Below are 20,939 nucleotides of genomic sequence, written 5' to 3' on the forward strand. Positions count from 1 at the left end.
CCTCTTAATATTGGTAGGTAGTTAAGGCCTAGAGAACAAGAACATTTAAAAAAAAAAAAAAAACACCTTTCTCCATAATGCCTTATGGGTGTGTGCAGTACTTATTTCCCCAGGAATTACATTAACAATGCTTGAAAGGCCGGTGAAACAAATGTGCTTTGGTGTTGGCTGAAGAGCAGCATTCCAAGGCTGTTCTTTGTGTGGTAGAGCTCCAAAGGAGACAGATCCTGCACATACACATTCAAATGATATACAATCACCAAGCTGTACCGATTCATGCCTCAACTCCTGTGCTATTCTGGGTAACACAAATATCAACGGTCTGCATTTTAATGTAAAGCAATACCTAACAAAGTCAGCGCTGAGTGAAAAGTAATTCAATTCAGTAGAAAAAAAATTGGGGCTGTCAAGCGATTAAAACAATTAATCGTGATTAATTGCACTCAAACAATAATAGAATACCATTTAATTAAATATTTGTGGATGTTTTCAACATTTTCAAATGTATTTATTTCAATTACAATACAGAATGCAAAGTGTACAGTGCTCACTTTATATTTATTTTTGATTACAAGTATTTGCACTGAAAAAAACAAAAAAAATAGTATTTTTCAATTCATCTAATACAAGTACTGTAGTGTAATATCTTTATCATGAAATTCAAACTTACAAATGTAGAATTATGTACCAAAAAAACTGCATTAAAAAATAAAACAATATAACATTTTAGAGCCTGCAAGTCCACAGGCCTACTTCTTGTTCAGCCAATCGCTCAGACATACAAGTTTCTTTACATTTGCAGGAGATAAAACTGTCTGCTTCTTGTTTACAATGTCACTTGAAAGTGAAAACAGGTGTTCTCATGGCACTGTTGTAGCCAGCATGGCAAGACATTTATGTGCCAAATGCACTAAAGATTCATATGTCCCTTCATGCTTCAACTCATTCCAAGGGACATGTGTCCATGTTGATGACAGGTTCTGCTTGATAACAATCCAAAGCAGTGCGGACCAACACTTGTTCAGATGCCACCAGCAGAAGGTTGATTTTCTTTTTTGGTGGTTCGGGTTCTGTAGTTTCCGCATTGGAGTGTTGCTCTTTTAAGACTTCTGAAAGCATGCTACATACCTCGTCCCTCTCAGATTTTGGAAGGCACTTCAGATTCTTAAACCTTGGGTTGAGTGCTGTAGTTATCTTTAGAAATCTCACATTGGTACCTTCTTTGCATTTTGTCAAATTTGCAGTGAAAGTGTTCTTAAAATGAACAACGTGCTGGGTCATCATCCGAGACTGCTATAACATGAAATATATGGCAGAATGCGGGTAAAACAGAGCAGAGGACATACATTTCTCCCTCAAGGAGTTCAGTCACAATTTTAATTAATGCATTATTTTTTTCATGAGCGTCTTCAGCATGTCCTCTGGAATGGTGGCCGAAGCATGAATGTTGGGCATTCATGAATGGGCATATGAATGTTTAGCATATCTGGCACGTAAATACCTTGCAATGCCGGCTACAAAAGTGCCATGAAAATGCCTGTTATCACTTTCTGGTGACATTGTAAATAAGAAGAGGGCAGAATTATCTCCTGTAAATGTAAACAAACTTGTTTGTCTTAGTGATTGGCTGAACAAGAAGTAGGACTGAGTGGACTTGTTGGCTTTGAAGTTTTACATTGTTTTGTTTTTGAGTGCAGTTATGTAACAAAAAAAAATCTACATTTGTAATTTGCACTTTCACGACAAAGAGATTGCACTACAGTACTTTTATGAGGTGAATTGAAAAATACTATTTCTTTTGTTTATCATTTTTACGGTGCAAATATTTGTAATCAAAAAGAATATACACTTTGATTTCAATTACAAAACAGAATACAATATATCTGAAAATGTAGAAAAACATCCAACATATTTAATAAATTTCAATTGGTATTCTATTCTTTAACAGTGTGATCAAAATTGCGATTAATCGCGATTAATTTTTTTAATCACGATTAATTTTTTTGTTAATCTCGTGAGTTAACTGCGATTAATTGACAGTCTTAAAAAAATTAATCAGTCTTCTCTTCACATTCAAAGTCCAGTGTATTGGTTGTAAATAATTTTAGAGAGGAACCAAAACAAAAGTAAGAAAGCACAAGAGGAGCAGCTCTGAGGTAAAGGCTTGAAAGAACAGTAAGTAACAATGGCTGTTCTTGTTGCAGTTTTATTCAGGTTGTCAATTTTTGAGAAAAATGAGAAAAAAACCCAATCCCGGGGTGAAGGAAGTTGAAATGCAGAAAACCACTGAGCAATGTAACAATGGGGAAGACATTAATACACTTACAAATACCCATATTTCATCCTTATGAATGTTCTCTATCTGATAGAACTCTCCACACAGCACTTAAGCGGTACCGGCTAAATGGTTGACAGACAGATGCGGTAAGTTATGGCTCAAAATGTTTGCTTGCCAGACAGAAAAGGTGACATTTTTTGCTGAAAATCCTTTAAGGTAAACTGACCCCGTGTCTGCTGGCATGCTGCCATTTTTCTATAAGCTCTTATTACCATGGTGTATTTCAAATGGATTGGGTATGGTGCTTTTCCATTTTGCTAATGAGAAAAGCTAAAGGCCATTACTTGTTCTGATTAAGATCCCTGAGGGAAAGAATGTGATGTGTATATTACTAGGGCATATAAAGGGAAGAATGTGGCATTGGTAATCAATCAGATGAGAGGTAGACAAAAAATACTGAAATCTTATCCTGTGACTACAAAGGAATAAGGTAGGGAAAGACAGAAAGTGTCTTTAAAAGGTGACTTATACGGGGATCAGTTATAATGACATTAGTATGATCAATGACTACGGCTACTATCTGGGAAAAATGTAATTACCAAAATGAAAACTTCCAAATGGCATGCACTGATCAAGGGCAGAGGTATTGTCATATTTCTAATAGCACTGTCAACTCTCATTCAAGCAATGTATGACAGTGACTTCTACCAGAATTACAATACTAAAACTGTTGATCGGTGTTTCCATTGCTTGGAAGGGAGTAGGGCAAAAAGGGTTGTAAAAATTTGCTCTGAACTTTAAAAACTTGACTAAATCTCAGCCCAAGGGCAAGTTAAAAAATGTAAACCTTTTTTTTTTTAAGTGAGAAAAAAGATTGTGTGTGGTTTTATGGGCTTTTTGTGTGTGCGCAGTTCTGTTCACTCATAAATGGTTTCAACTGAAGTAAAATAGGGTTTTGTAGACCACTGATCTGTTAATCTTAAAGGACATTCAATCAAAAATGTACCATAAGGAGCACTCCTCTATTTGCAGGGGGATAGACTGGATGGTCCAATAAGGTCTCTTCCATCTATGTTTAACCTTTACCGATGAGTAGGAACTTTTACAAATTGTAAATGGTTGAAAAATTGAAGCTTGGAGACCTATATTCACTCATTTTTAAAAGATTTTTCATTTAAAGCCTGAAGCTACCATAGGATACGTGCCCCAAGTGACAAGTGAAGTCAAAGGAGTCAGAGGTGCATATTCTAAGACAGGATAAAATCCTTTAAGCACATCCACAATACACTGTAGTAGTAGTACACATGTAATTTATACTACATTAATTCCAATTAATACTATAAATAGTTGCTGCATGTCAAAAAACAGCCATCCCTACGATGTCTCCTTAAATGTACATTGATGTGGTAGACCATCACAATCTGTGATGCCAAAAATCTAATGATTTAGAGGCTATTATGTCCTATGATTGCAGTGATGAGGCCTGTAGGAGGGAGGATCTCATACGTCCATTGAGATTGTTTCAGTATTAACTTGTCTGGTTTTCCTTCATCAACCCTCTGATCTCCTGCAGATATTTGAGAGCCGATAAGGTGTGATTCTCAGGAGATCAACTCGTTTTGGGGGTTTAAAAGCCTGCTACTTCCATGGTTGGGGGGGGAAAACAAAATAAATATTCAAAAAAAATTGCATTTTCAAATTTGGGAAATTTCTTCTACCATACCTAGATCAGGGGTGACCTTGAAAACACAGACTCTATTAATCCTTATGAATGGCAATACATGAACATCACAGAGAGTCTGGGAAAAAATAAGCATGAAAGCTGAAAAAGCCCACCTACTGCTATCATATTGATATCCAATTGCCTGTAGTTTTCATTTGAGCTTTAAATGTAAAAGATACTATACAGCCTAACATTAGTTATCAGTAAGCATTTGAGGTATCTCTGCTCCACTCATGTGAGAAAGACAAACACTACACAATTGTACTTTAGCACATATGGTCAAGCAATCAGGGTGGGTCAAAACATTCTGTTCTGTTCTAAAACCACAGCCTAGTTAGTGGATTGCTCTTCCCACAGGGATCTTGAAAGATCTATTCCTGGGTTTGGTTGTACTTTCCGGTTCTTTGATAAACTCTTTGGCTTTGGTGCTTTAGCCATATGGCACACCGACTGACTGAGAAGCTCAAACATCTTCATTTTACACTGACAGTAGTGTCGTTGCAAAATGTCCCCTTTTCTGTTTTCTTTCTGTGTAAAACCCACATTAAAAAACAAGATAAAGTGCAGGGAAAATATTTGCAGTCGACAAAGCCATAATTGCACTACAGCCAATCCTCCAAGAATGTGACAAACAGTATGACAAAGTGGCCACTTTTCTACTGAAGAAATGACTTGATATCAATACCTTTAAGGCCCCAGGACATACAAGATTCACCTTACAAAGAAGAACCTCTAATGACCTGTGTATGTTATGTTGTATACCTAAGCTTCTGCTGAAATAGAAATCAATAGGGTTAATGTTTAAAAGGTAGGAGACTGGCTGCTCATGGGGATGTAGGAGGGAGTCTGCACAGTTCTCTCAGTGACTGGCTGATTTCAGAGGTGATGAATTTTGCCTCTGGGGAAGTGTGTCAGCCAACCTGTACAGCAGTAACACCCCTTTCCAGCACTGAAGGAATTATAATTGTGCAAACTGACACGGCAGCTGCTTAACTGTCATTCCGGCCTGAGGACTGGAACTTTTTTGCTTACGGTGAAAGATCATGAGAAAGAATGCAAGGAAAGTGAAGTGAAAAACAGAGAGCAAAAAAAGAGAAAAAAATACAGCTGCCAAAGAACAGCACTGTCAGTATGATTAGTGACCCGAGGGAATAAAAATGTAAAAACATGAGATTCATGATGAATTTTGATGCTGGTGTTTAAAACATTTTAATCATTTACCACAATTTAGCTCTTTTAAAAATTTGGAATTGCAGTCAGGATCCCTTGATATTATGAGTTAAAAACAAATATTTGACAGGAAGTAGATTAAATTCCAACTCCTGGTACACTGAAGAGGTAAAAGGTCAAGTCAAATCTAACTGGAATAGGTAATTTCTACCCTTTTCTTAATGAGGGACAGCTCATCAGCTGATGTAAATTGGTAATCTCCATTGACTTCATTGGAACTACACCAATTCATATCAGCTGAAAATCTGGCCCTTCCCTTGAATGTATTTTCTGTGTTATAAGATCTGCACTAAACCACTGTGATGGTTTTCAGTAGAATCTACTGTCCATAAAATATGAAACAGTCCACAGTATGCAGCTCATTTTCCTTGAGACTACCTAAGTGGTGTTACAAGAGTTATTTAGTTAATGTTTCCACAGAGCTCTGAAAATATAAATTGTAATATGTGCTGTTACTACTGCCTACTTCAGTATATCTCACAAAAGATTGCAGTCCCATTCTTCTCAGTATGAAGAACATATGTTATAGGCTCCCTCATGCATAACAACTACTTTCAAATAAAAATTAGAAAACTAGGAATAGAATGTTAATCAGTATCCCCAGACAATGTGTGCTGGTTCTGTTTGAACCAAAAGTTTCTCTAAAAATCCCACAACTAGCTAAACGGAATTGATTACACAAGAGGGGCTTAGAACTAAGTGTAGTTGTTGCAGTTTGCAATGGGCATAGCTCCTTCTGCAAAAGTCTCCAAGGAATAATTATGGTCCAAAGGCGCTTTAATCCTTTAGGCCACTGCACCAAACCAGCACACACTGTCTGGTTTACTCTTTAACATTCTATTTCTAATTTTCTAATTTTTATTTGAAAGTAGTTGTTATGCATGAGGGAGCCTATAACATATATTCTTCATACTGGGAAGAATAGGACTGCAATCTTTTGTGAGATATACTTAAGTAGGCAGTAGTAACAACACTTATAATTGCAATCATACATTGTTACCTCTTGGTATCAATATCCAATAGAATATGTAATATAATAAGATTCCTAGTTTTAAAATTAAGCTTGAATAGATGCTATGGGGCACCAGCTCATATTTTTCTCCTCGGAAACACATGAAAATGTAACATTGATCGTGAAATTTACAAGAAAATTAATGAGATGGATTTATAAACCTTCAAATACATCATTTTATTCCTCACCTTCTGTTGCAAGTTAATTACTTTAAAGTCTCCTATCATACATTTTTGATCTCCAGCTCCGTTAGATTTAGTTTTAAACAAAGGCCAAGGAATCTCAGGAAGGACATTATCCTTGCCCAGGTATAGTAGCACAGATGTGTAGTATAGAAATAAAGCAAAGGAAACTTGTTTGTTCGGCCAATATACTCTGAATAGAATTTATTTATTTTCTATTAATCACTTCATAACCTACCACAACTTGCCAAGCACAGGTGAAGTTGCTGTCATTAAAATGTTAGTTTAACAGCTATGTCTTGCTCCATACACTAATTACCGCCAAACTTTATAGCTGGCTGAAAAATTGAATTAATTTTCCTGGAAAATGTTTACGATGGAAAATTATGCCTGAAAGACTAAAATTGTGACACTTCTTTGCTGCCAAAAAAGCAAATTCCAGAGTCAACAACCCTCTTCTAAGAAAGCTATGTCACCCCACAGCAAGTGGGTACGTGCCTATTGCTAAGTGATGTGCATGTTTTTTAAGAGAACACTTTGAATTATATTCTCAACGGCCCCTCGTATTTTCTATCGGGGGCACTTCTAGTAACAATAAATAGCGTGACAGCAAAGCCGTATAGGTGAAACTAGCCTCTGAGCACTCAAGTTCACAGACACCTGAAGCCCGTTGAACACATTTGGCTCAGATAGCATCAGATTTGCAGTTATGAAAATAAAATGTTCATCAACTTCTTACATTTTAGCCACCACTTCAATGTTTTGATTTGCATTTGCATTATCATTTCTCCATATGTCAATTTAACTTTTTATCACAATCATCTAGGGGCCAGCATCCTTCCATGAGAAGAGGCTTTAGGTCGGGCTAATCCTGCCTCCAGTAATGGCCATTAGCTGATGCATGAGAGGCAGGCAAAGAGTCCAAACGATGTACCTGTTCATTTGTGCAATGTTGCAGATGGAGGTACTGAACAAATACCTCCAGAATGTTCTGTGTATGTTTCATTGAATCAAAAACTGAATCCACATCATCTGTGTTTGTGCCCCTTTTATTTTCCTTTTCTCTGAATAGTTTAGCTACTGAATTTCCTGGAAGGAGTGTTTGCAGAAACAAAGCACGTTGTAGGCAAATATTGTAGTGTAGAATGCTCTTAGAAAGTGAATGCTTAGCTCATAAATGCAGCAGTCACACCAGGAACTGGATTTTAAGCGTTCTGCTCAGCCAGTAAGGGAACAGAAACATATTATCCATGTGACCCACAGCCAAATTTTTCAAACCTGGGTGGCTAAATGTTGGTTCCTGAACCCATATTTAGGCATCTGAATAGAAGCAGCTTGCAGTCAATGGAAGCATAAGGTGCTCAACGCTTTTGAAGAGAAAAGGGAGATGAAAACCATGCAATGAATTATTTACTCAGCTCTAATTTAAAAATGTCTTTCCTTGCTATCCCCAGCTGGTGATCATATTCTGAACCACAAGACACTATATCCTTTTAGGTATTTTACTGAGCTGTTGTGACTGCGAATGTTATTCATATCAATGTCAATTCTAGTTTTAAACACCTTGCTCACCTATTTTGTCTTATGAGTATCTGGAAGCAGCAAATTCTACAGATTGATTAGCTGCTGCATGAAAAAGTTATTTTGATTTTAAATTTGGTGACTTTCAATTTCATTAACTATCCCCTTGTTTATTTCAAACTATAGAATAGACTAATAGGAGCAACCAAGTGGCTTTCACTGCACTATTTGTTATTTTACATTACCCTTACAGAGATTAGTCTACTCCAGTGGTTCTCAAACTTTTGTATTGGTGACCCCTTTCACACAGCAAGCTTCTGATTTCACCTTATAAATTAAAAACACTTAAAAAAATATATTTAACACCATTATAAATGCTGGAGGCAAAGCGGGGTTTGGGGTGGAGGCTGACAGCTCACGACCCCCCATGTAATAACCTTGCAACCCCTTGCTGGGTCCCAACCCCCAGGCTGAGAACCCCTGGACTAGTCTTTTCCTTTCCAAACAGATTAATTTCTCTCTGAAAGAACCTGTTTCCCAAAATTGCACTATGCTGCTAATCATTTTCATTTGTCCAGGACCTAAGATGAGAAAATGGACAAGGGTGATCTACTTAGTACCAGCTTGAACCATACTTTAGCTTCATTTGCTATCGGTCCAGTCTTGTACTCTCCAAGCAAACTGAAACAGACAGTCAAACAAACTAAAAGAGCTTCAAGATTAAAACCTGATTAACATCGAGATCAAAAGATTGTAAAGAAATGTTGCTCCTATAAATCGTCAGGGACCACATGATGTACTATTAAAACAACAGACAAGATCATTTTGTAACAAAGCTCTGAACATTACTGGAATTTGGTGACATCATAGACTATTCATGGCCAAAGTATGTGCAAAGAAAATTGTTGATTAAAAAAACCAAACAAACCTAACAAACCAGTTATTCTATTGAGAGCCTTTGGTGACATTGTAAATCATCAGTGACCATATAGTATCCAAAGGAAATAACAGATAAGAAACTTGTAACAAGCTTGTTGTTCCATTGAGAGGTTCTAGAGATATCATCAAGCTCTAGTGGCAACAGAAATAGCTAACAAAGTAAGAGATAAGAAATGATGTACCAGAATAACACGCCTGTTATTCCATTGAGGGATTTCTGGTCACATTGTAAACCATGAAAGCAGAGTTAGGATGGTTTGCCATATCAACGGAGCCCTGAGATAAACTAACATCATTTTTATACACAACTGATTATTTTATACATAAGTATCCAGAACAATTAAACAAATGTACAGTTTATAAAGAAGAATCAAGAGCTTGTGCTGCAAGTTTCGCTTATTTTCTTTTAAATAAGCAAGCAAAAGCTAAAACGGCCCAGCTGAGTGTGTGAAGAACAATTAAAAAGCACAGCTGAGCTAGCAGTTTCAGTCTAAAAGCTGGCTTCCATTCACTCTCCCATTGGCATGGCCCCCAAAAGTTAAAAATGAAATAGGGCTATACTGAAGCAATTTCAAAACCGAAAACAAAATGGTCAGAAAAGCACATCTGCATATGAGGGGTGAGAGATGCTGCCTCAGGATGTGGGATGTAAATGGAACCAAAGCGTCGCCTTAAATACACGTTGGAAATAAAAGCAACAAGGTAATGACCTAAAACCTCCTTCAGGAATGAGCTATGGAGGGGACATATATGGCAAATATTCGTTTCCTTTCAAATGGTAGATGGGTGCTGCTGATGGCTGAAAGTGTCATTGCCAATGTAAAAGGAGCCCAGCTGTAAGGACTGAAAGCTGTGATCAGGCTGCGCAGTTTTATTTTTCTAAAGGGTTTTTATATTGTTTCCACTCAAGCTATCAGTCATGACTTTTATTAAACTGCAAAACAGACGTCAGATCAATGGCTGTGTTAGACACATTTTGAGTGACAGGCTGATGATGGAACAATTCCAGCATCCATATATTATTAAATACACACTTATGCTATTCTTTCAGTGTCTCCATACAGAGCAGACCTACTCCCTATGCTATCTCAGTAATGTATCATTTGAAGGGAAGAGCTAATTGTGGATAAATATTATATAAGGAAAATGAGGCTTGCTAGAATATATGCTAAGGTTATAATAAACTAGGAAAGGAGAGGAACATTCAGGGTTAAACCCGGCTCTCTATCCTTAGGTTAAGCCTTTGGGCCTTCCTTTTTAATATACTGGCAGGAGCTGAGGAGGGATTGTCAGCCTTAATCAGAATTTTTAGGGTTTTCTCATTTTGTCACAATTGTGACATTATTTAGGCTTAGATTTCCTTTACTTGCACAGTCAGCACACCTATGCAAATGTTTCCTGCTATTTTTGAGTGAAGAGGTATGTACAAAAATATATATAAATAAGGCTGAATTGTGCCCTCTGGGATATTCTCTGCTCAGCTCCTGATTCCAGGCAGATATGTGCAGGTGATCCAGGCAGCACAACTACCATCAAATTTGTCACTATTGTTAACTATATTTTCAATGAGTATTGAGGTTCAATGTGGATAAAGCACAGAGCATGGGGGGGGGAGGGAGGTGAGAGGGGTGAAATCTACACCCACAACTCAGGGTCATGATGTAAAGCTTCTGTGGAGCCCCCCTCAGTAGTCTCTTCCTCCCAAACTATACCTGCCTATGGGCTGGAGTATTTGCTGTAGCTCTGTGCTTTCCATGGGAGGGGAACTGGGACCAGTGGATCTGAGTAAACAGAGATTTACAGTCACTCTCCTGGCCCACCACCACTATGGCCTCACATGTAATACCTCTTGTTATAGTATTCTGTATAAGAGAGATATCTAAATAAATAGTTGATCATTAATACATAAGGTGCTAGTGGATGGTGCTCAAGAATATGGGGTATCTTTCCTGGGTTTTTAAGACCAATAAAACTTCTTGTTGTTCACTGCTTATGGCTTCTTGTACTCATCAGTTTACATGCAGCCCTTTACACTACTTGGACTCAGTAACAAGATATTTTCCATAGTACATAGGGGATGCTAGTCACTTCAGGGTTGTTGTTTTCCCAGCAAGCATCAGGCCAGTCCTTAATTGGAGCTCAATCAATCCACAGAGCCTTATGCTGGCCCTCTGCACCATGGGTGAATTTTCCCCATAGTGTGGATTTGGCTGCAGAAAGGGTTGCAACCCTGCATTTTGGAAACACACAGTCCTTAGTGAACCAATGGCTTGGTTCACGTTTGTAGCCAGGTTTAGAGCCAATTCTTCACTCGGGCACACCCTGGATGGCTGTTTTGCCTGAAACGTATTTTATGCTGGTTAAATGGTTTGTCTAAGGAAGTAAATGTATAAAAGACTTTAAATAAAAAATCTTTGCATATTGAAAGCTCTTAGATTAAATTGGGACAGATTGCTGCTGACACGAAGCAGAATTGTTTATGACTTTTTGGCTTGTTTGTTGAAAACAAGCTGGTTGAAAGATATCCAGTGACTATAGCACCCTGTTGCAAACTTTTAAAGGACAAATTTGAAAATATGAGCACAACAGAAATTTTTAATTCACTTTTTAGATTGATCATAAAATGTGATTCAGTTCCGATAATCAGAGTAGCGTTCTTTTTTCTAACAGAGCTGGAGTCGCCATGGTTCATGCCCTGGGATTCATGAACACTGGTCTAAATAAACTAAAGAACCTTCTCAAGCTTCAGAATGTGAGCACTCTTCCTTCTCTTCAGAATGCTAGAATATTGCTGTCAATTAATATCGCACATTCTACAGGCAAAGGTATCATTACATAAAGACTATCTTAAAAGGATATAAAATGACTTATACAATGTAATAATAGCAAATATAATACATCTGGTCATGCCACCTGAACCAATTACAAAATAGCAACCAAAAGGACACTAGCAGCGGTTTGATGTTAGCGTAGATCATTAGTTGGGAATTTCCTGGTTTTATATGAAGACTGTTAGAGGAAAATTTTCTAAGTCATCCAAAGGGTTTACATCTGCACGATTCTCTCCGATGTCAATGAGAGACAAAGGGCAAAAGTCCCAAGAGCTGCTTCAACATACCCTTACTGCACTTTTTAAATACATGTTTAATTCACTCAGTAAAATGGATCTGTCATCAACAAACTCTAAAGACAACTAACATGCATCTGGGCATTCCTTGCCAGGGAGCTATCTAACTAGCCAATCAAGGCTTCAATTTCACATACAGATATTCTTACTAGCCACAGTAGCCTCCCTTAGGTTCATGTGTCCAAGGAAAATAAGAAGAATAGTGAGAAAAGCACTGAGATCATATTTCTATTTGTTTGTTTATTGGCGGAAACATATAAAATAGATGGCAAAGAATGATGAACCAGCATATTCAGGCATCCTGAGAGATGAATAAAGTCTGATATATCAACAAAAATGGGGAAAAAAACACTGAGGTTGGAATTAACTTGAACCAGATCTGGAAGGAAAGATGACACAATAAAGTATGTAAAGTAACAGTATAAGGAAGAAACAAATATGCCATACGCCAAAGAAATGACTGCAAGACTCACAGAATGAACTACCGTGTCATGTTATAGATGGTTACATTTTTCCTTTAGTTAAAAAAGTTTGTTGTGCTATGAGTGAAATATTAGGAAAAATTCATATAAAGAGTATACTAGATCTTCTATGTAACCATTAAAAATTAATAAGCTAAGAAAAAAAGGAGCCATGGAAATATTAAAATAAAAAGAATGAAGTATCGGAAACTCAAGTGAGCGGAAATGACCTTGAGAACTCTGAAATTAGTAAAACGATGTAGCATATTATCTGAACTTACCGTTCCTGTTGTGCCCAAGGAAAGGTGATTCATCTGTTGGGTCAGAGGGCCCATCATGCTTGCTGGCTGCATTGACATAGTGTGGTCCATTGTTGGCGTTATCACAGCACCCTGCAAATACACATGATTTCCACCTCAACATTTATTTTTTTTAAAAGTCATCAATGTTCTTTAAATGAATGAATTTGGCTAATGCTTAATATTAATCTTAAAAGAGACTAATATATCTGTCATGTGAAATATATGTTGTTCCCATTGACAACCAAGACACACATATATATGACTAGTGAGGGTGTATTATGCCAGTTCCAATTAAATGTCATTTTTGGCTTCACTGCTTCTAACAAAAACATATGGTCTGTCTATAGTGAATGCTACTGTACATGGCAAAATGCCTGTCATTTACATTTTCCATATCCTATATGGAACAATCTTACTCAGAGACACCACACATATGTCCCCAATTTTCCCTGGCTTTTAAAACCTTCAGTCCCTGATATATTCAACCTATAATGGTAATTAACTTGGCTTTTTCAATTTCTCTTAAGAGCCCTTGTTTGTGACATTTTCCAGGCGATTAAGCAAGACTAGTTGTTGACAACCATTATGGGAGCAACGTCTATTTTAAAAAATACACATACACAGGTTTTAAATGCATTGCCCTCATTGCCTGGCACCAAAGAGGTCAATAATAAACAGGACACAAGGTAAGGCAAGAACAAGACCCTAAACGAGAGAGAGAGAGAGAGAGAATACCAAACAGAGAATTGTTAGGGAGAGCTGCTCTGTAATTTTCATCAGCAATCAAAGACCCCATGTCAGTGCACTCATGGCTTTGCCCAAAGCTGCACATGCAAAATTCTACTCCCTGGTGGGCTAGAGTAGGTGTCTCAAGAATGGTGCGAGTTGCTCCTTCTTTCTCTGCCGAAGTCTGAACATATTCCTTTCCTTGTGCTCCTTAGTAAGGGATGGACAAGGCACACAAACTTGGTAGACCACAACATGGGCTATAAAGATAATTAAGCAAGGGTAAATAACTTCAGATGTTTCCAGCTCTCTCTCAATATGAATTCCACAGTGCACTCTATGTGTCTGTGAATACATTGTAAAAATGTATACAGACACACTATGAAAGCCAGTAAAAAATGGGGAAATTTTTTGAGACATTTATATGAAACATTTGTCTCCTTTCTTCATCAAGATATTTCAAAGTCTGAATATTTTTGACCCAGAGCTATACAGGGGAATTCAGCATTAAGGATAAAAACCCCAATAATTTCTAAAAGCCATTGCCATTGGTTCTCAAGTGACTGCCTCACATTTATTTTGCACGGTTGGAAATCGTTTCTAAGAATGAGAGTGGAGGTGAGGTTTTCCATATTTTCAACTGCACATAAGCAATAAAACAATTAGGGGGAATGCCAATCAACTTGTTCTGTCCTTGCCAACATTTTTCTTCTATGCTTATGTCTGATTTGAGAATCTCACTGATTCCTGGACAAGTTTGTATTAATCACTAAGAAACAATGCTCAAAAGGGGACTGGCTCAATTGATTGGTCCCTTTTGTAAGATAGTACAGCATGTGGGATACATACACACACACGCTTTATATTACATACCAGACTACATTCATTTGCATTCATGTAAGTCGCTAGAGAAATGCAGCAAATGACTCTATACGAAACATAAAATCTCCAAAGAATAGTTGTGATATTCCAGTATGAATTCTTGTAAATATCAATGGGCCTATTAGTGTGCATGTTTCAAATCCTTCTTGTTTGTGCCAATTTTTGCTTCTTATTTTTGGCTGCTGCATTTAGTATTAGCTTAGATGAAACTACAATAGAGGAATTCATTCAAATTAACTGCAATAGTGCCACTATTCACCTTGGATGGAACAACTCTCTCAAAATCAGTTCTACAAACCTTCATCACAGATATTTTCTTCACCAGATCTTGATCTTCCCCTCTTCCTCCTCACACATAAAATGATATTATTTTCCTTCACCCTATTCTATCTAGAGCCCTAATTGTAACCCATTTTCTTATTATTCTTTCTACTAACAAATGCCAGAGAATCCATCCTTAGTAAACCTTTTGGATGTAAGATAAGCCCATTCAACAGTTAATATGAGATTCAAAGCAAGAGTCTGCAGTAGCACCTTGCTCCAGGAAACTGCATTTTGTCCAGGTGTTCAGCTTCTCACAGGGCCGGTGCAAGGAAGTTTCGCGCCCTAGGTGAAACTTCCACCTTGCGCCCCCTCCCCCCAGCCCTGTGGCAGCTCCCCGCTCCCCCCCCCCGTCCTGAGGCGCCCCCCCCCCGCGGCAGCTCCCCCCTGGGGAGCCGTGCGGCAGCTCCCCACCCCAGCTCAACTCTGCTCCGCCTCCTCCCCGAGCACGCCGCCCCCGCTCTAATTCTCCTCCCCTCCCAGGCTTGTGGCGCCAAACAGCTGATTGGCGCCGCAAGCCTGGGAGGCAGGAGAAGTGGAGCAGCGACGGCATGCTCGGGGAGGGGGCGTAGCAGAGGTGCGCTGGGGTGGGGAGCCCTGTGGCAGCTCCCCCCCGCCTTGAGGCACCCCCGCGGCAGATCCCCACCCCCCCCGGCCCGGGGAGCCGTGGGGCACCTCCCCACTCCAGCTCACCTCTGCTCTGCCTCCTTCCCGAGCACGCTGCCCCCGCTCTAATTCTCCTCCCAGGCTTGCGGTGCCAAACAGCTGATTGGCGCTGCAAGCCTGGGAGGCGGGAGAAATGGAGCGGCGACCGCGCGCTCGGGGAGGAACGCTGTAAAAAAAAAATTGGGGGCACTGCTTTTTGGCGCCCTAGGCAACCACCTAGTTCGCCTTAATGGTAGCACCGGCCCTGGCTTCACATAGCCTGGGATTCCAGGCCTGCTCCTGAACTTGAGATCTTGGAACATGTGTCCATGAATCTCAAGTACGCTATTTGGTTATAATAAGAATTCATGAAAATATGCAATTATAGTCAGAACCCAGAATCAGGCAATTTTTGTGTGTCGAAACACTAAAGCTTAAACTGAGTTTAACAGAAAAAAAATTATCCTAGGCATCTCTGCAAGCAGTTTTCTCCTTTGCCCTGGAGACGGCCTATTTCCTCAGAGACATCAGTGATGGATGTTTTTAGCTCCTGACTACAATAGGACATGCAAAAAAGCACATATGCATTCCCAGAGCATATGTGTGTGGCTGATCAATTAAAGCCCTGCCTGGCACACTGAAAGAACCGACTCCCAACAGTAGTAGCAGCGGCAATTAATTTGGGAGGCTCCCAAGGACAGTAAAAGCCTAGCTCACCTTTCTGATATTTCTGTTGCAAAAGGCATGACTGGAGGAACTTGGTTTGATTACAGATGTGGCAGACTGATGGCTACTCCAGTGTATAAATTCAGGAGCCTGGCAATCAAGGATGGACAGCAGCAAGGAAAGTTTTGTGATTTAGTATTGTAAATACAAGTGCCAGACATTGAGTGGAAAAGTTAAGTACAAAATGTTTCTTTCAGTAAGCAAAACACAGTTATTGTGAATAAATTATTTTTAAAAATATAGGTCTTGGGGAAAATATATATCCAATAAAAATAAATATACTTGGAGATAACTGGTTTTTTTGTTTAAATTACTGGTTACTGAGACCATAAACATTATCGTCTCAAAGTCCAGCACACTAGAAATAGTGTGGGGCAAACTCAAGGATCTGTATCTTTCTGATCGTAATTTATCAGACAGAGACAACTTAAAGAGCTTGGAGCTGACAGTTACCTAGAGCAGAGAACTATATGCATTTGCCAGTCCATTAATTCACCAGAGTTTGCAGAATCCTCTTGTGATCACGTAGGAAAAAAATTATACTTAATTAAGGAAATACCGTCTGGTTGTTAAGGCAACACCAGGTCTCCAAATCATAATGCATTTCATAAAACATGCTGTCAAGTCCATTTGTATCCAACTTGTTTAGCTGTAGAAGGCAGCAATATCTCATGTCAGATATTGCCACTTGCATGCAAGGTAATTTAGTTTATTCGCAATGTACAGTATGTGCCCTCTCACGGGCCCCACTTGGCTAGTGGCAAGACTAAAGGGAACATGTTTTTCATTTTAACATCTTTAGATGTCTGAGTTTACTCAGTTTGTAAATTATACAGAAAAACACCTTAATACGCTGTAATTCTATTAAAGGCCAAGTCTAGTTTAAAAAAAAACCTGCAGGTGAATTAATGATGAAGTTTTTACCACTGTCTTTGCCACATAAAGTTGCTAGTGCCTGCCAGTTACTTAGGTTTGCTCTGCTGTCTCTAAGGATTAGATTTTCACAGTTTCTGCAGGGAATTTCCAACATCAGCATGGAGTAGACTGTCAAACTGTTACACTTGTCCTGTGTGTCATACATGGAAAGGGACGTACTTAGCAATTTTTAAAGGCAATTTCAACATCTTTAAACCATGATTGGTAATTCAGTGAGATTTACGGATTTTTCTTCAGAGAATTGCCTGGGATCCCAATCACAACTGTTATTAAAGTACTTCAGATAAAACTGCATACTTCAACTTATCTTGGAAATCAACCTCCCGTGGGCTGGCAAGGCTGATGGGTGGGACTAAAATGTTTTTTGTTTGATAACAAAATCAAACAAGGGAAAGCATTTATGTCCTTCAAATAATGAAAAAGGACAAAGGGTTAGTTGTCTGGATTTGTCAAAGGAGCAAGCATTCCTGATAGCAGTTTGACAAACAATTCTACCTCCCTGTGAGGGGCTGAAAAGGGATTTGGAGAGTTTAAAGCTTTGTAGTCATATGTGACCTTTGGTTTTCCAAATAACTCTCGCCTTGGGATTCCTTGAACCAGAATCATTCTAAATTACTAGCCGCCATCAGAAATACCACAGTATTAGACACTTACCAATGCGTAAACAATTTTCTCACATTTATCCTAACACTACTGTCTCTGTACATAGGCTGCATGTATATCTCATGTATCCTATACACAGAAGCATATATACTAGATATACAGAACCAGTCACAAATCATGAGAATTTTTTATATCACAACACACTTTCTGTCCATCTTGGGTGCCACTGATTGCATGTATAGTTCCATTAGACCAACAGCTGATCACCAATATGGGAGCAGTCACAAACATGAATCATTCTTTTAAAAAAATACGCAGCAGACGGTGAGACCAAGTACAACATTTCAAGTATGCTTGCAAGGTTTCCAGAACCAACTCATGGCTCCTGCAGTCTCAGCTAACACACTATGGGAAATCAGTTTTTAACTGGACATACCACAAGGCTATTGGGCAGTCCATTAATTGTTTCATATATTATATATCCCCCTCAGCTAATATCTCAATGCTCATCTCTTTCTTTGACAGCAATCACTGCTTATCCATTGAGAAGATAGATAATGACTTCTCTTTCGAGTCTCCAAGCTTTCTCAGAGAAATTAAAATTATGCTGAATAACTCACCTATTGATCACCGAAAGAACCTTTGGTACTATCATTTAAAATGCACTTTCAATGCCTAGAACACTCTGGCAATCTAGTACCCTTTTAAAGTTGGCAAGATATTTTTGGCATGGGGCCTGTTATGCAATACTACCAACACTGGATTAGCTTTACTAGAAGCGGGGATTATAGAGTCAAATAATAATGAATCCCTGGCAGATTCAAAAGAAAACAGAGTGCCCACTGAGGATCACCATGTTACTTCTCATACCAAAGCAGTAAGAACTTACTTCTATTCAGATTTTTTTTAAACAATTGATTCTCTTGGTTAACGTATTACTGTGTGTGTGTGTATATATGTATATACACACATCTATATGTATATATAAAAATTGGAGAAGTTCTACAGAAGGTCAGTCTAGATTATCACAATAGTACCTTCTGGCCTTGGAATCTATAAAATTGTGCACACTTTTTGACTTTGAAAAAGAAAAAATAGGAAAGAGGTATTTATACCTTAGTCACCTCAAAAGATGTATTATGCACAAATAGTAAACCATGGAACATCTAGCAAGTAAGAGCATAAGAAATGGATTTGTGAATTGGCAAATAAATTTACTATACAGTAGTTACTGGAATACATAGATAAATTAATATAGAATAATATCATTCATAAAGTCTGGAGAAAGGCTGGCTTCAGAGATAAAGGCTTATCTCCTATCAGACCATCTGTTATATGGCAAATAAGCATGAAAATAGAGGCTAAAACAACAAGTTGTTTACTTAGCACTAAAGTGTGGTTTATTTAACTACACACTCCATGGGGCACGTTATGATTTCTGCTACTCTGCTGTAAACCTAGAGTAATTCTATTGAAATATGAATTCCTCTGAGCTTTATTCAAAATACCCTGTTCTTCTATAAGGCCCTAGGGTCCATGGTCTATGAATACATTGTCCATATAAAAGGAGAATATATTTGTCGGAGATATTTTTATTAATTTATCATTTACAGACTGACTTTAATAGAGACATGTCTCTCTATGGAAACAGAGAAAATCACAGGAGAAAGTTAAATACAGCTGCTATGATATTAAGTAAACGATGCTTTTTAAGTAATTGCCAACATCAAAAGGCATATGCAATATTATTTGTTATGTTGGTCCAATGAAATGCTTCCACTTTGAAAAACAGCGAGTGACTTAACCATAGTTGGATTATGCATGTTTAGACAGGTGGGCAAGGATGACTAGTTAGTGCTGGGATTTCTGGAGTAATGAGTATACTAATATTGTCTGCTTTTTCCTAGTGTTGTGAGACTGATGTGGGATTAGAAATACAATTACTGGTTGGAAAGTTTTTAAAATTCACAGTAAGCATCTTCCTATTTAACAGGGTATTATCATATTACAGAGCGAGCCTCTTTACACTATCCAAGATTTGTTGTTTCTGGTGAACTTATTAAATTGAGTGAACCTATCAACTCTACTCATATTTCTCAAACCAGGCATGTCTATCAAATGTTAATATTAAAAAAAAAAACGGGACAGATGCTCTAGGGTTTTGTTTGTTTGGTTGGTTGGTTTTTTTGCAACTGACTATATTTTGTCTGAGTATTGAATAAATGGTAACCAAATGTCTAATTCTATTTATCCTCTGTTTTGCTGGGTATGTAATTGATGCGTTATATTTTCCATAACAACCACCTCCCATATTTTTTGGAACCATTCCTCTGGTTTTGGATTCTTTTTCTTTTTCCAATGTAGTCTAGCGTCTAGTAGCAGATGAGAGAGATTAATTCTTCATATCCGCTAGGAAGCCCCAAGAGGATTACCAAAGGATCATTTTGTAGTAAATATCCACAATTTGTGATAGTTGGTTACGAATTACTAATTTGTTGAGGTTTTTCAAGGTTGCCAGAATAGTGGAAAACTAGAGGTGGGACCAAACCACCTCAAATTTGGGAATGTTCAAAATCAGTTTTGGATCCATTTCCTTCTCTCCCTGTACCTCTTGGCCTTCTCCTGTTGTCTCAGGGCTATTTTTATAATGAGTCCTGAAACTGGACCCCCAAATCTGAATATTCCTGATCTGTGGGTAAATTCAGATTCTGATCTGAGCCAGATCTGAACTTCATATCTCAGTCAATCTATCACACCTTCGCACCTTTGTAAAATTGAACATACTTAAAGCAATGTATGTGCCTCATTGTTTGTAATGGGGTGTGCTCCCCAGACCGGCTCTAAGAAAGCTGAAGCAAAGTAGGCTGAAATGGGATAAGAGGGAATATCCTCTCATGGATCGGTAACTGGTTAAAAGATAGGAAACAAAGGATAGGAATAAATGGTCAGTTTTCAGAATGGAGAGAGGTAAATAGTGGTGTCCCCCAGGGGTCTGTACTGGGCCCAGTCCTATTCAACATATTCATAAATGCTGTGGAAAAAGGGGTAAACAATGAGATGACAAAATTTGAAGATGATACAAAACTACTCAAGATAGTTAAGTCCCAAGCAGACTGCAAAGAGCTACAAAAGGATCTCTCAAAACTAGGTGACTGGGCAACAAAATGGCAGATGAAATTCAATGTTGATAAATACAAAGTAATGCACATTGGAAAACATAATCCCAACTCTACATATAAAATGATGGGTCTAAAATAGCTGTTACCAGTCAAGAAGGAGACCTTGGAGTCATTGTGGATAGTTCTCTGAAAACACCCACTCAATG

The 20,939-nt window shown here is 38.3% G+C and overlaps 1 protein-coding gene across 2 annotated transcripts in view; it reads right to left on the reverse strand.

Moving 5' to 3' along the window:
• Positions 1-20,939, reverse strand: part of RBMS3 (RNA binding motif single stranded interacting protein 3) — a 970,110-nt gene that overhangs the window by 12,880 nt on the left and 936,291 nt on the right. For both annotated transcript variants that reach the window (XM_065399124.1, XM_065399125.1), the window contains one exon: positions 12,755-12,865. In XM_065399124.1, coding sequence (XP_065255196.1) covers positions 12,755-12,865 — 111 coding nt within the window. The remainder of the gene's footprint in view (positions 1-12,754; positions 12,866-20,939) is intronic.

This window comes from Emys orbicularis, chromosome 2, assembly GCF_028017835.1.
Source record: "Emys orbicularis isolate rEmyOrb1 chromosome 2, rEmyOrb1.hap1, whole genome shotgun sequence".
Lineage (NCBI taxonomy): Eukaryota > Metazoa > Chordata > Testudines > Emydidae > Emys > Emys orbicularis.